At 44.3% G+C, this 17,011-nt stretch overlaps 1 protein-coding gene across 2 annotated transcripts in view; it reads right to left on the minus strand.

Moving 5' to 3' along the window:
- Positions 1 to 17,011, minus strand: part of LOC120954674 (signal-induced proliferation-associated 1-like protein 1) — an 84,681-nt gene that overhangs the window by 54,093 nt on the left and 13,577 nt on the right. Inside the window, exon 1 of one of the 2 annotated variants that reach the window (XM_049608159.1) lies at positions 11,608 to 11,713. The exons of the other annotated variant lie outside the window; for it this stretch is intronic. Coding sequence (XP_049464116.1) covers positions 11,608 to 11,664 — 57 coding nt within the window. The 5' untranslated portion in view covers positions 11,665 to 11,713. Of the gene's footprint in view, positions 1 to 11,607; positions 11,714 to 17,011 lie in introns of those variants that run through there. 2 annotated transcript variants of the gene reach the window in all.

Below are 17,011 nucleotides of genomic sequence, written 5' to 3' on the forward strand. Positions count from 1 at the left end.
AAATCGACATTTATTTCTAATAATTAACCAACAAATAACTTGGCAGGGAACAACACTTATTGACATCATTGTCCTCTATTTAATCAGACGACTCCGTTTATCATACAGTAGCAATTTGAAGCCACTTAGCGAACGATTAAATGCACCACCACCTTCATCACGCTGGCACGCAACCACCATACTTAACCCAGAGAGAGCCGCGGTAGTAGTGGTACACATTACAGACTTTACATAATTAGCGATAACACCAGGCGATGATGCTCCGGCGTAGATCATGATCATCCGCGACCTTTGTCTACAAGATTATCAGTAAGGGCAAAGAGGATTGATGTTGAGAAACTGCGTTTATTAGAGGAGCTGTACCCCCTTTGTAACGTCATATCTATCAAACGACCTAACAAACAGCCGTACGATTCGAGCCCCCTTTTTTCCCCGATGAAATCTCAACGCCCGATGACCGATGACCGACGACAAGTTTGCTAAACGATGCTACCTACTACTCACTATGCCTCCTCCTATCTCTCTCCTCTCAAATGCGATAATGACACACACACAATCGTATAATTAAAAATGCAAGAATTGCATTCGATGCAGCGTGTTTCCGCCCTTGCGACAATGAGGGGACTCTTGCTATCTGACTTGTCTATCGCGAAGCGATTAATCCCTATCTTCACTCACTTAGTAGCAAAGCTGCAGCTTAAATTTGTGTGCAAATGATGAACTAGAGCTGCTGTGTGCGATGGACACGGCACGATTATGAAATCCACTTCATCACTCACCCACACGCACTTTGATGGCTCCCAAAAGATCCCAAAAGTAGCCGGTAAGTAGCAACGGGTTCGCCGCTTGCGCGATGAGCTAACAAAGAAACCATCATTCGCTCATTTGTCTTCATGTCGAGAGGCTTTGTTTAATTTTGCCTTACATTTGTAACACACATTTTATTCCTGCGTGAGTGGCACAACTGTTCATTCATCTCCCAGCATGGAATTTTCCTGAGAAAACTAACCATTAGAGCACATGCGCGTATTGCAAAACAACGAAACCGCAGCAAAAACACATCTCGATACGCAAATGATTTTAATAAGTTTGGCGTGGAAAAAACAGACCCCACTAAAGCCTTACACCTTTATGCTGACCATCATGATTTGCTAGCGTAGCTTCTTCCTGTGCTTCCTATTGTTTCGAGGCTGATGTTCCCGCATCACGAAATGAAAGTGAAGAGACCAGTGGGCTCGTCTTTATGCTCCTGACGGCTCTGTATGATGGAGCAGTGGGGTCTAGCGTTCCCTCACTCTCTTCGCTCTCTTTCTCTAATGGATAGATGCGCGGAAGAGATACATATCTAATTCGATACGCTCCCTCGCCGTCGTCCCAAAGGTCAGTCAAACGCATTCACACGCACGACGCAATTAGAAGAATACAAATTAAGCTAGCCCCCATGCGCGATTGGGGAATACATTGCTGCGAGGGATTATTTTTGTGGGAGCTTAGATCCCAAAAAACGTTAAATTGAAACACGAACCTCCTCTCTTTCCCGTTACCTTTATGAGATGAGGCAAAATTAATTCCGTGCCATATGGGCTTTAAAGGTGGATGGGTAATGCAGACCAATAGACGCCGTTAAATCAATACCACTTAGGTGAAGGCTGCAGTGTTATTTAACGCTATACACACGAAGGGATGCATCCATTGACCGATGAGTGTAGCATAGAACTGTCCTAATAAAACATTTTATGTACGTTTTGGGTTCGGACTTTGTATGCAAATTAACGCACTTCCATCGTCGGGAAAGGAGGCGCTAGCGCGTTTAATGTGCCGCACACATCAGCAGAGACAGAGAGAGAGAGAGCTCAAATCCCCCCGAGAGAACAAGCAACATATGCTTTTCCTCGTACGGGTTGTTACTGGGGTTTTTTTCCCTTCGTTTAGGTGTTTTTCTTCCATTTGTTTCTACTTCGCACTTCAATTCAAGAGATACGAGGCGCACCCCTTAAGCCTGGCATTTTCGATGGATTTTCCCCAAACCGGCCAGATGTTCCCTCTCTTCCGTCACCATTTGCATTGTACACTGTAGTGCGGAGTAGCAGTGGTTTCGGAAGGTTTTGATTTTATGGGCCGGCGTTAAAGAACAGTTCCTTCGATGTGAGCAAACCCGTGTGTGCTTTATTATTCCACCCAGAGACACATCATCATCACCATTGCCATCGATCGCGCACTATCGTTTGAAACGATCGTGGTCCTCCTTCCCTGCTCTCTCGAATGGCATTTAACCATTGTGTGGCACACGCTACCACTGGCGTTCTGCTTTAATCCATCGCCGAAAATAACACAAACGGAATAAATTTGTCCAAACGTGCGAGAACGCCGCGGATGAATCATGCTGACAGAGGGTTTTATTCAAAAGACTTCGCCGTATGTAAAATGTAAACCAACAAATAAATACACATCTCGCCACACAAAAAACTGCATCCGTAACATCAACTCTGCCCGGTTCGTTCAAAACAATGCTTAGCAGCAGTTTCATGGTGCGTAGGCGACGAACAAACGTGTGTCAACCTCTGTGTCTGAAGATCGTCGAATTGCGATCTTGATCGACTGTCGTACAGGGCCCCGCAGTCGAATGTCGCCAAGAGCAGTGTCTCGTCGCTGCTGACGGAAGATGCTGCTGTGTACCGATGGAAGACAATTTAATCCTGGATATAACACAACACAATTGGTGTTTGTACAAAAAAGCGACAGCGCACGAGGTAAACAATATAATCAAAGAAGAACCTTATTTGCTTATGGGATAGGATTCTAAAGCAGGATCTTGCTCTTTTTGTGGCGGAATTCTTGAAATCATCATTATAAAATTGATTTAATACGTTACTTCAACATTGTTTACCCATTCCCTTTCTCGCTTGGAATAATGCTTACACTTTCTTTTCAGCTTTCAATGACAAAACAAAACTAGTCCAACTGAATCGACACAAATTCCATCAATCTGAAAACGTTTGAAATGGTGGTAGACAAAAAAAAAAACACAAGGTTTACTTTTTCCCAACCGACACACTAATAAAAACAAACGAACCGTCAAAGACACACTCTCTGTGTGTACGCCGCCCGCACTACAGTGCCACACTTTCATTTCGCTTTCAATTTCTGTTAATCAATTCAACGCCCACCTACACCTTCCATTACGGGGTAAGTGTGTACATACACACACAAAATCGATTTATCTCCAAACCAAAACGATCGAAGAGAAATACTGATAGAGAAAAAGAAGCTGAACCTAAATGCTGTATACATATGGTCAGATTCAACACATGGAAAGAGTACGGCAGGGAAAGAGAAAGAATAAAGCAACTTATCCAGATGGGGTTAGCCTTGCCAATAAACATAAAATTCAAGCTGTTTAAATATTGATTTGTCAATCGTTGCCGTTTTGGATGTGTGCCAATTAAAACTACTTTCGGAACGTTTTAATGTTCTTTTTTCTTTCTTTTTTTGTATTTTACCACTGCATTGTATTGACTACAAATGAGAATGGCAAATTAACCCTCCCTTTCATGAATAATAAAATTTAATCGGATTATATGCAGAGTTTGAGTTGTTCGCACAAACCAATCCGACACAAATCCTAGTCAGAATATAAAAGGAAAACATAGTTTTACTCCAATAGTACTTTTCATGACACAAGTTGCACACAAACTGACATGGAACAATTAAAAGAAGAGAGCTGACGAACAACAAGCAGCAACGAAAAAATAAACTAAAAACAACCGACCACAAATGAACGTAATTAATACAACCGCGCAACGTAAATCACGCATTATGTGCTTTTCGGAACACGCTTGGATTCACTTTCGTGGTCACGAGCCAGTGCACACGCGTCATTGCACACCGTCGTCACACGGGCAGGCGCATAAAAGAGACAAACGCAGTGGCAGAGTAGTGGAGTGGTTGGGAGAGGAGGGCATAAATGAATTGTCATAACATTGTGTTTTTTTTTATTTCATTTTCTTTTAAAACAACCACAAACGCTTTGCTTGGCAATGAAGATCATGTCAAAAGTGATGAGCATGCAGTGCCGGGGAGGGCGTACGTGAAACGAGATGATATAAATATTAGCTTTCAAAGCCTCTCGACCGAACCAACGCTTCACAGACTAAATATTTATAAAATAGAAAAGGCAAATGTAAGCTTAAAATACATGATTAACTCCAAAACGTGTCGCATCCACCGACGAGAACCTGTGCCATTAGTCACTCACTGAACTAGTTTTCTAATTCTCTTTGCATCCATAAATTTCGAACTCATCCCAACCTTTCTTTTCCTCTCCCTTCATCATCACCAACCAACTGAACTTCCTACAGGCCGCCTGCCACCTCGACACATCGGTCACACCTTTTGGCTATGATCCAGCGCAACACAGCCTTCCTCCATGCCACCTCCATGGCTCTCTTCTGGGGGGGGGGGGGGGGGGGGGGGGGGTAAAGGTTTGTGCAGAAACACACACGTTGCAGAGCAGAAATTGTTCTAGTTTTTCAGCGGCAGCTTTTCTCGCCCCCTTTTTTTCCACCCCGATTCTGTCAACGCAAATTATGCGGATGGGTCTGATTCTGTTTTCCGGGCGGCGGTCCGCTTTCAACGAATAGTTTAACGCGGTCACCATTATTCACACACACACACAGAGCGACACACATACATTTGGCAGGCCCTTTTTATTATGCTAGTTCTGTAGCGTGAGCGATGAGTTCATTGCTCCGTGTTAGCTGAGAAACTATATGCGCTGATGGGGGCATGGAGGCATGGATGACAGTTGTCTGATAGAGGATAGTGCAAAATTAATTTAAAACATGACTTTTAATGTTCATAAGCTTCATTGCGTCCCTTTGCTACCTTTCTCTTTATTTTAATTTGTTACAGCTAAGCGTGGTAGTGTAACTTTACCAAATGGCATAAAGTATTTTATGATTTGCAATTGTTTTAAACTAATAAGAGCATGTTTATCAAATTATTATGATCATTTTTCACGGTCACAAAACAAAGCGAGCGTAGTGCAAATTCAAAACCATTATTCCACCGTCCGATAAACCCAGTAGCATAACATTAACGCACTCTAAGGTTCAACTTAAAATGCTGTGCCCTGCCTTTTGCCGAGCAATCATCATCAAAATATGATTTGTAATTCAGCCCGCTGAGCCCCTCGGAGCGGAAAAGTACCTTTTTTTTCGAAACATGTCTTCACTTCCAATAGCAGCCACACACAGACACAAAGCCACTGTGTGGCGAGCGCGTCATTAGACGTGTATCGCAGCAAACAATTAAAATTATGCTGCGAAATGGAGGAACGAAAAAAACAAACCCCCCCATCAACAATCGGACATGGGCGAAGGGAAAGGGCACGTGGCCACATCGTCTTTCAAAAACGTAGAGTTTTACTTCCACTCACTTACATGCAGCTGCTGCTGGACAGAAGGTAGAAAGGTAGGTGGAGGTTGGTCCATCCGCAGCAAAAAGCTGTGGCAGCGCGCGCTGTGGCAATTAAAAATCACAAACTGTAGCCCATAAATCAATCACAACAGTTTTATGCTTGCCTTGGCGGAGGCGAACAATCAGCACAACCCCACCCACCACCACCCCACATCAAAAGCCATCATTTATTTCCCAATTTCGAACGCTCGCACGCATCTCACTCTCTCCCTTCGGAACGATGACCAACCATCATCGTCAATGAAATCTGTTGCATTTTTCGCTTTATTAAAATTTCCTTTTCAAACGCCACCGGACCGTGATGATGCTGCCGCGGCTGTCTGCTTGCAGCTCCTTTGTTGCCGCGACATTGGTTGGAAATTCATCATCTGAAATATTGAACCACACACTCCGCCCCGTCGTCGACCGTAAGACCGACTGAGAAAGAGAGATCACAAAATGCCCAAGAAGAGACACAGCAGCTTTTAAATTAAGCATTTCCGGTTTCAATTAATTCCAAACCGCCAGAGTGGCAATTTTGCGTCGCCAATCGAGAGACTCTTGCGATGCTTTGATATGGGGCGATGATGAAAGGGGTTAAGCCACCCAGCCAGCAACTTCAACACAGGCCTGAGAGAGGAGAGATCGCATCAAAAGGTTCCCCGCTTCAGCAAAGCCTAATATGCAGCGTGTGCCCCCCCGCCGACCGCGGAGACGGATTGTTTTAGTTTTCTTTTGATAAAATACGCATCAAGTGTAACTGTAGTTTTGATTATTTTCACCACCCATCGCCGGTCTCTCGTTAGGACGTTTTTCCCAGCCACTGAATGAGAAAGCCAAATGGTGAATGAAACAAAAAAACACTCCACGCACAAATCACTCGACGACAGTTGAATAATTTCCCTTCCTTCACACATTACTCATAAAACATGAAACATAATGGTTAGCCCATTCTAATGTGCCAAGCCGATAAGAGCCGAGCTTAGGGCGTGCGTACTTGACACAGACTTTTTTTTATTATTAGTCTCGTCTCTCGGCTGGCTGCATCCAATCTTCCAGCTACTTGTGTTGGTCTGCGTGACCATGGAAGTGCAACTCCCCACCACCTCCTCCTGCTAAACATATACTGCATCTAAATCATACAAATCATCCAAAGCATCAAGCATCAGAGATAGCCGGCATTGCCTCGTCATCCTACTCTCCCAGCAGAGCTGGAGCAAATAAATTTAAAACAATTAGCCATTTCGTCGTACCCCGTTTGCTTTTGTACTGACATTTTGCTCACCACCACCCCCTTGGGTGAATGATACCAACTTGCTGTTTACAAAACACCGACTGCAGCACTGGCTGAAGATTAATCATCCCGTACTATTCAAGGGTAAAAACAGTAGTGACAAGGGAGGGTGTTGTACGGGATGCTGGTGAGCTGATTGATGTGCCTCTGTTTGCATGGTAAATGCAATACTTAAACGATAATTTTGACATAATCGGAACGCATAAACAATAACAGCGGAGCAGCGGATGCGAAGTGATATGTGTCAAGATTAGCGTGTCGGAGCGGGAGGAACCAAGGTTTTAATAGATTTTATTGAAGTTAAGCCGAGGCATCAAATGAAACCTTCAATGACTTTAAAGCGACTCCAGTAACTGCCACGTATCGTATACGTAGACGTTTTATAGTTTCGTGGATATTGTGCCAATGATCTTTGTGCATTCCCTAAACGTATGAATCATCAAACGAGTTCCGTTGGTGCTTTTGGTGAAACGTTTCTGAATTAATTTAAATAAAACCAAATCCAATCATTTCTTTGCTTCTACTATAATAAGATTCCAAACAAATTTCATGATCTTTCCACTACTTTTGACTCTCTTGAGCAGCAGAAAGCTTTTCAAGTTCTGCCACTCCTTGAGACATAACGGCAGCAACTTCAAGCGACAGTTTTGGAGAAGCGCCAAAACTCATTCAAACTTTAATGCGCCCTCCATTCAATCTACTCAACCATTCATAAGATAATGTTCTTCACACACAAACGTTGCCGTAAAGGTAGAAAAGAGAATATCCGAAAAAAAAACCCCACACCACCAAGGCCTCGTTACGGTTAAGCCTTTAGGCACAGGCACAGAAAGACAACTGAAAACGAAGAGTCCTGAACCCTGCCTCCAATCCAGCGGCACCCTAAAAACTCTACGTCTTCTTTGTGCTCTTCACAGGACGCGTCAGAGGCCAAACGTCTACTAATGATTCTGCGTCTCGCCTGCAACGGTCACAAAAACGCAGCACACAGAGGAGAGATCCGAACAACAACAAAAAAACACCCCGAACCCCAGATATATCCTGGAACGACGAAGACGACAGCCCGGAGCACAACACAGAGCACCGGAACGTGAGAATTTTCGCATTCCCGTAATTAGCCGGCAAAAGCTATTAAACTGGCGAATGCATTTAACGGAGAGGAGAGTCTAGAAGGGCTGTGGTGCTGCAGCAGCAGGCCGCCCGAGGGGGTTGCGAGTTCTGCTGCTCCTTGGCTGCAACGGGACCGGATGAGAGAGGTTCACCATCGTCCAGAAAACGCATCGCACATTTAGAGCTGCACGCGCGGTGTTGCACAGCCAGTAAAACGTGGCGAAAGTCAAACCAAAAGCAAACCCGGAAAAGGGACAGGGCGGCGTACGCCGAAGAGGCTCGACATGCGACTTCAGTGTGTGTGTTGAAAGAGGAAAGGTCTGCAGCTAAACGTCAGATCCGGTGTGGAAAAGACCATTTCATCAGGCAGAATGAAGAAACGTTATTACGTGTCGTATTATTTAGGGTCCCCGCCGGACGAGAAACGTTCTTCAGGCACTGAAGTGAGATCGAAAGGCATCGTCGTCGTCGTCGTGGTCGTCGTACGAGTAAGCTGTCATTCTCGCTAGACAAAGGCTCTACTTAGCAAAATCTCTTAGCAACAGCAAAGGACTAACTTCTCTTATTGTCATTCCTGGCGTAGCTTGCAGGGAAGAACCTCAGAAGAAGCTAGTCGACAAACACTGCGACAAAAATGTTATGATTGCTACCGTCACCACATAAAAACACGGCAAAAACCAATCAGAACTTGATTTAAAAGAATAAATCATACAAAGTGAAGTAATTTAAAACCTATTTCTCTGCAAAAAGAAAACAGAAAATAAGCGCATTGATTAACTGTGTCACGCCATAAACCAAATGCAACACATTAAGCAAATCATGCATTCTGTACAAACAATGTAACGATTGCAACTTTCAAGTTCGTTTGATCATTCCGCCACTTTTTTTTCTACCATAAGCTTTGATAAGAAAATGTTGCACATGTTCACTTCAATCGGAACGTGCACCAGAGGCAGTTCATTATAACTTCCTCGAAATGATAAAGAAGGGGACGACAACCCGTTTCAAAAACAAGTTCAATGTCAATCCTTACTAATGATCAATTCAAACGGACACTTTTATTCCCTTACCATTCAATCAGTAATACAATACCCTGCAGGATTCATCACTTTATTACATTGTGAGAATTGCTGTACAATTCAGACACTTTCATACAATAAATTCCAGCCCATGTATGCCGCCACCAGCGAGAACATTAAAACGATTCCCCATCCGCGGCAACGATTTTTAACACCGGAAAGAACAACCGATTCAGAATCGGTAAAGGCTTCGCTTTTTCGATTGCGATCATTAAAATAATAACGATGACTTGGCTCTCTCAGCACGGCCCACACGCACCCATCCGGGCTCCATCGCACAACCGACTATAAGGTACCCGGTACACCACAACACATCCGGTGGGATTGGTTTTGATTGCGAAAGTGAAACGCACTTTGCAACTAAAAACAGAATAAAAACCCCTAGAGAGAGAATGAAACCAGGCAGAAGAGATCACAACACCTCACACCACCCAGGAGAGCTCGGCCGAGGAGAGACCGGAATGGAAGCATTAAACCGCAAATGCATCAGAACCGAACACCGTGCGCTCCTCCACCGGGGCGGCGTCGTGTAAACATTCTTCCCCGGCGATGCTGGCTTTTCAAGTTTTCAAACACGTTTTTGAGAGCGCCTGCATCCGCCCAAGACTCGTGTGCACGTACGCACCACCGCACATAAATCGCCGGCTCGGTTGATCTTTCCTTTGCTAAAACAAACAAGGGCCCGCATTCGCTTTAATCGTGAGCCTACCACCAACGAACCGATTGAATGCCAGCACTTTTTCGCAAAACAATCTCAGCCGGTCGATTTACCCGGGGCCGCACACTTTACACTTTCGCGCCGGATTCCACACAACGCCCCAAAAACCCGCGCGCGGAGGGGAAGGAAGTGAGCCCACTAATAAACACAGACACATACACACGATGTCCATAAAATTGTCCCGTCCGGGTCTCGGCAAAATCTTTGTTGTTTTGCTGCTGCGAAAGAGTCTGGAATCCAACCGCGCGAGACTGTGTGTGTGTGTGCGGTGGTGGTTGTTGGATGGCAAAGTTTGTGGCTTCGAGATGAAGCAGCAGAGCAGAAAGGAAGTTTATAGTTGCCACCACTATGGACGCCCTTTTCGCTTCCCCTCCCAAGCATCTTGGCTCACTTGTTCAGGAAATGTGCACTTCGCCGGAAATGCCGGGCAAATCTTTTACGCAAACAGACCGATCCGAACGATTTACCGCAAAGAAACAGCGACAGCGAATTTGTCACGCTGGTGGTGTACCTCCGGAATGTAGGAAGCATTATTTCGCAATTACTTTCACCTCTAGAATTCCGTGCGCATACGGCAAACAACAGACACTTTGCTGTATAGTTCGATAGGCAAACCAAGTAAAATAAACATAGCTTGAAAGAAACACAGCACAGAGAACCCCCTTCTCCAACAATGAGGCCCTTCACGATTCTAGTCAGCTTTTTGTATGGAGTTTGACAGTTGGAGGCTGAAATCATGTAAACACTCCATACAAAACCACAAACAAAATTAGCCTGCAATTTTCGGTCTAGATTAATCTAGCCTAAAAGCTAGGAATAGATTCGAGTACCTGCTCGAAAAAATGGCAAAACACGGTGTTGTTTACATTTACCCCAAGGTGCATTAAAGAGATCAGGTGGTGAAATCTAGAAGCAAAGTGTATGTAGTCCAGGTGGTCTCATAGCATGTTTTTTATAACCAAATTTTGAATATCATTTTTTGAGAGAACGGGTGAAAACTTTTGCTTAAACAAGCTTTCTGAAGGCTTGACGAATACACAAAACACTTTTAAAATCTTCATTCACAAAGAGAAACGATATAAATCAGCCTTCTAAATTTATACACCTTGGGATAAGCCCACCTGTATATTATACCCACTTAGATAGCTCGAAAACTGCTATACAATGCAAACAGCTGACAGGCTGAAATTTCAACCTACGAACTTAAAACGGAAAGGGCCCCAATACTGGTAAAATCCAAAATCTTCGGAATCTTTGAAGCAGCGTTTCCGGCAGAGGTTATGAACTTCAATTAGTGCTGATTTGAATGATTCAAAAACTCAACAATTTTGCATCCTTACAACACACACACACACACACACACGAGACGACGCAAACATAGCAAATTGCGAATTGTGTTTGTTTTGGAACTAATTTCCGGCATAAAAAATAAAGAACAGATAAGAGCCTTTTTTTGCGCATTTGAAGGTTTAGCAAAAACAGATGTGCAAAACCAAATGCGTACTATCATCGAGGAACAACAGCTGCGCAAAGAGCATTATCAGTGGTATGGCGGACGGCGAGGGGCTTTAAATGCCTCGGCTTAATGATTAAATTATGGCTTTCACAGTACAGTGTCAATCGAAACGCATCGCATAAACGGTATCAACCAGTAAGGAAGTTCTTGATAAGAGGTTGTAAGAGAACAAACGAAAAGCAACTCATAAAACAAATTTAAGAGCAAGTCAATTTAGATGCATAAGAAATACAGCAAAAAAGACAATTTAAATAGTACAAAGTAAAGATACAAGTAAAAGAACAGAGCAATTCAAACCAAAATGGAAAAAAGAAAACACACAAGAAACTACAAGATAGAGACCAAGGAAAAAACCCACTTACAGAAAAAGGGATAGATGTCTCACACGAAGGAAAAAAAACAAGAAAACGAATACAAAACAATCACACTTTACCTTGGTCTTCTTAGCGATCGGATAATGGACGGAGGAAGCTCTGGTTCTATGATACATGCAAAGTGTACTGGCGACTTATTGAGAGGAAACAAACAAAAGAAACGTAAGAAAAATATCGTTCAATAAATATATAAAAAAGAAATAGCTTGAAGGATAAATAATAAATTGCCTTTTATTTATATTTTTTTTTTTTTGCAACAATAAAAAGACATAAAAGTTTCAATCCCAAAAAAAACACGTTTCTCGCATCATCCCAAGAGACTGCTTGTGTTCAAACTGTCGTCGCAATCGAAAAACTTGTATTGTTCTGGCAGTGCACAACATGCACCAACAGCATGCATCACAACACCACCATCCCCCCGTCGCAATCATTCATTCTGTTTCCCTTTTTATTTCCCTCCCCAGCCTTACGCTACACGATAGCATGTGCACATGAGCAAGGTTTATGTTTTTATCACCATCACACCACCAGCCTCTGCCTCTATTCGCTCTAGCCACTAACCCCCCTCGCGGGACCGATTCGAATGGAACACGTACGTAGAACGCGACGACTTTCGGAGCGCGCATGCTGTTCTGCAGTGCAATTTGAATTCCGATATATGCAGCCAGCAGTATGCATGCTCTCCCTCCGGTCCTCGGTTGCACCTGTGCGTTGTGTGCGCGCACGGCCTGACACAATAACACAAGTGGGTTCCGCGACCGACTGTTCCGAGCGTGCTCAATCAAGCGGAAGAAGGAGAATAGTAATAAAAAACCGGTAACAGACGAACACAGGCAACAAAAACATGGCAAGCAGCAGTGATGGGCACAACGTACACCGACGAAATGCAAAAGGTTGCACACCTCTCGGTCGGTTATTTTATTGTTCCAATTCATTCCATGAGATGGTGGTGTGCTTTTGAAAAAAGTAAAGATAAATTTGTTTCTAATTTAACGGCTGCGTCAAATGATGCATAAAATGAACGGATGGATAAACAATCAAATATTTTTAATTTAATAATTCAAGTCAACCCCAACACACCGACAGCCGGTAAGCGGAAAAGTATCATAATAACATGTTGTGTGTTGGAAGTGTTTCTTTTGTTTCTGATCCAATGCAAATGGGAGCATCCACAATTCACGACATAACATTCAAACCAGGCTGTTACGCATCGCCCCGCAAGTGCCGCTGGATGACACGTTTGAACAATCCCGCTCGAATAGGCAGCAGCGCCCATCATCCTCAATACACCCCGAAAGCGATTGTCAACGGGATAAATTGCGCGTAATTTACACGGTAACGATGTAAAACTACAAAATATGGCAACATCAGCTGCAGACAGGGCTCGCGTTACACAAACACGCCCATTGTAAGTTGTCCACTTTTTCGGGCAATATTATGAGCAGAAGGTGTAAGCGACGAACCCTCCACGCCCCATACTGCCTGTCTGCCTGCCTGCCTGCTAGAGCTACAGTAGCCGTGTAATTATTTGCACCGGTGTTGTGCACACTGCTACATCATCACTTATTCCGCCGCCGTAAGAGGAAAACATTTGCACGTTAATCACATTTTTCCTGCACAGCCTCCGCCTTGCACCGGCTGCTGCTGCCGTTGGTGATGGGAGATGAATGTTTGCGTGTGGCTGCGCGGTACAGGCGACATTATAAACCGCGACGAAAACATGAAACTCGGGCTCCAAGACGCACCCGTCGATAAGAAGCAAGCCCGTGCACAATGTGGCGGCGGCGGCGGCTGTCGTCGTAAATTCTTCCCCCCAGCAACTCTCGCGGTAGTGCACACCAGAGCTTGTGTGAAGAGAGCTGATGCGTGAGCCAAAGAGACTCTTAATAGTAACAACCTCTCGGTACCACCACAGCACAACACCGTTGCATAATGCCAGCATGCGGAACAGCCGAGTGCACGTGGATAGGTAACACAGTAGCGCGCAACTCCATCCTCGTCGAAGTTGACCGGCACAGAGGCATGGTTGTAGGTTTATGGAGCATTCTGCGCGGTAGCGAATCGATTTGCATTATCATCACCGCCATCATCATCATCATCATTAACCGAGGCATGATATCTTTGCGCGAGAGCAATAATACAGTTTGTGTAACACAGAGCTGATGGTGGTACTCTGCATCTAATGCGTTTTTTTGGTTACAGAACACACACGAAAAAGTGTCGAGCAGTGTAGCCTCTGTGAACACGATGAAAAGACACATCTTTGAGTTTCATGCATTCTTCATCTGTAAAATTAGCTATTTTATGTTGTGAGAGGTCAAAATATCACCAAAAATTTTCCAAGGTCTTGATAATGCACAATAAATATTCAATTCTTCTATTCTGGAGTTCCCAGGAACTCCAGAAAAACTCACTGATGTTGTACATGTAATTGTTTGTACATTTTATATCAAAATTACTTGAAAGTAAGAGCTTCAAGTAAACTATTTCCATACCTTCCGATGCACATGAACTTCATCCCGAATCTGACACTATGCTCCAAATGCCGTGCACCAGTTCAGTTCATCTTCAGTGCTACTTTACAGCTCCAACAAATATACCTTCCAAGTTAGCTCCTGATATCATCTGGCACAATACGATTGCTTTATCGAATTTCACCTTCGCCTTCTCCTTCTCCTTCAATTCCATAGACGTCCCTACGATTGCCGAAAACAGATGTTGCCCATCTCTGATTCCCAATGCCACAACCACCACCAATGGGTTCAGTTGTTTATTTTAGGGTTTCATTTTTTTTTTGGTCGTTCAGTCGGTAACTGCAACTGAAAAAAGGAATACGCTAACTCTGGACACACATACAAACACTGGAAGTTAACCGAAACGGACTATTGCATGCTTTTTGCCTCTATCGTTCCCTTGCATAGTGCCTAAAAGGATGCTTTCCTTCTCACTTTATCATTTCACCGAAAGAGTTAACACCTAACCAAACAGATAAAAGCTGTCCCAAAGCACACATCTGGCCACAGAGAGAGCGCAACGATGAGGAAAAACGGTCCCCGGAAGGAAGTTTGTGTGTGAGTGCAGAAGTTTTCCTGTACCTACATACAGAGCTGGACAAATGACTCTATTGGGAATTGTTGGAGTTTGTTACACACTGAAGATATAGAAATACCAACAACCTATAACCGTATCGCTCCTCCTTCAAACTTGGATTGACGCCGCAGTATTACGAACCTACTCTCGAACACGATCTGATACTGATAAGGAAAATGCGATGTAAACAAGGGAAGCAGACGGGGGAAAAACTTGCCTTTACTTAAACTGTTGTCCCTCACTGGCTAATTGTACTCTGTCGCCACGTTCGCTACTTGCCGATCGCCAAATAAAGTGTGCGGCATTAAACGATTTTTGCCATTTTTTCTTACCCACACCCATGGCTGCAGCATGGAGAGAGCAGGCCGCATCCATCGCCAGCACCTTGATGGATGGTGCGCTAAATGGTCATCATCATCAGCCACAGGGCCGAGCGAATGAGAACATGCGAAACCCAAAGATATCGTATACCACCTCAGAGTCCATCAGTGGAGTGCTATCGCTCCGGTGGAAGGCTATTGATTGCGCATGATTGATAGAAATTGGAATCATTGAGCACACTCTCTCGTTTGCACCACCACCACCCACCCTGTTCAAAGGGCGCTCAGGTTGAAAATCAAATCATACGAAGGTGTCGCCGCGTATTTTGGACAGGCCCAGATGTCCCTCGAGCGCCAGATAACGCCATCGACATCCAAACCGGATCTACGGCAGGCGCTATTGGAGAGAGAGCGAAGCCATAAAAGCGCCCTAAGATAGTGGAGTCAATTTAAAATGCAAATAATGCTAAGAGATATGAGGGAACCCAGTTTGGAGATGGACAATTATCCACTTTCAGTGACTCTGGTAGAAATTGACCATAAACTATCGCCCAAAGAAACAGATCTACGATAGGTCCTTGCTCTAGATCGGAGATGTAGAGTAACAAAATGCTGCTTCAATGTACCTCCCCCTTACAGAAACAATTTTTCCCTCCATAATTAAACATCCCCTTCTAAACCAACCAGCTCGTAGCTAAACGAAAACAAACCGACGATGTTTTTATTTGCCAAATAGCTAAACACCCCCTATCGTTTATCACCACCGTGTGTCGTCTGTATCGTCCCCACGCCATTTACTGTGAGCGGATCTGCCAAGAAGACTTCAATGCGATGGAAGTGTGTAGAAGTGGTGTTTGCACATTCTGCTATCTCTGTCGTACCTCTTCCGTTTAATTTCATGTTTTTGGAGGAGTACGAGTCTTTCGTTCCAATTTCCTTTACTATAACCATCGCTGGGGAAGAGTACAGCATCGAACCAGTACGGGAGGGGGTTACTATTTCCTCCTTTTCCGGTCACTTCGGACATTAAACGGCCCCAGGCGCGGGATTGCAATCATCCAGTCTTCCCCTATCTAGAACGAAGACGCCACGTGCAGCAGCAGATCGTTTCGAGCGCTTAACATTTATTGACGAAATTGAGCAGCCCCTTAAACGACAGCTCTCTCCCGTTAGGGGGTGTCGCCTATTTGAATGAGCCAAAAATTCGATTATTTCTTTTAATGGCCATGGTCCTACAGCAAACGAGGATGTGACTTTTATCGACAGCCCAAGGCATTTCATGTCCCTCTGGAGCATGAAAACACATCTGGAGGGGGTTTGAAGAACGGAGAAGAAACATCCTGTCGTTCGAGGCAGAAAAACCCAAACGAGAAATTTTCCGCCCAATTTCCCAAACGCTATTACACTACAGCATGCTGAAGTGAGCAGACACAGTGCGTCACTTTACAATGCCGTTCCCTTTTATTCGCCAGGCAGCAACTTTATCCCCATTTGCGCTGAGTGGCGTTTGGAGATTTATGGTCGGCCTCGGCATAAACCCGAATATGTGTACACTCCCTTTTTATTGTACCCATCAACAGCTACAATACCTCAACAACACCAGCGTGCCAACTATCACGGAGAGGCTGGCTTTGCAATACACAAGCAGCAGGCGACGAACGCAACCTTTTCGATGAAAGCGTAATCTTTACCAGCATACGCCACTATTACTACGCTTCCAAGTGCCAAATATGGACGAATTCTTCTTTGTTTTGTTTCTTTTTTTGCCTGTAGCGAGTAGGCAGCCTGTCTGTAGCTGATTAAACTTTCCTTGCACGGCTACACTGTCTGCCCACCGACACACTACTTCCCTGCCCTCTGGGCACAAGCGCGGAAAGCAGAGAGAAGAAATTAGTCGGACGAACCAGCAGCAGCAATCGAAACCCATGCGCCACCCAAGGGAAAGGGGAAACAAAATTAACCACCCAGACAAAACAAAGCCATAAACCACACGAAACAGCAACAGAAAACCTTCACCTGTGGGGAGAGCCTGAACGCAACAGAAGAGACAAAA

The sequence above is a fragment of the Anopheles coluzzii genome, chromosome 3, assembly GCF_943734685.1.
Source record: "Anopheles coluzzii chromosome 3, AcolN3, whole genome shotgun sequence".
In the NCBI taxonomy this organism is placed as follows: domain Eukaryota; kingdom Metazoa; phylum Arthropoda; class Insecta; order Diptera; family Culicidae; genus Anopheles; species Anopheles coluzzii.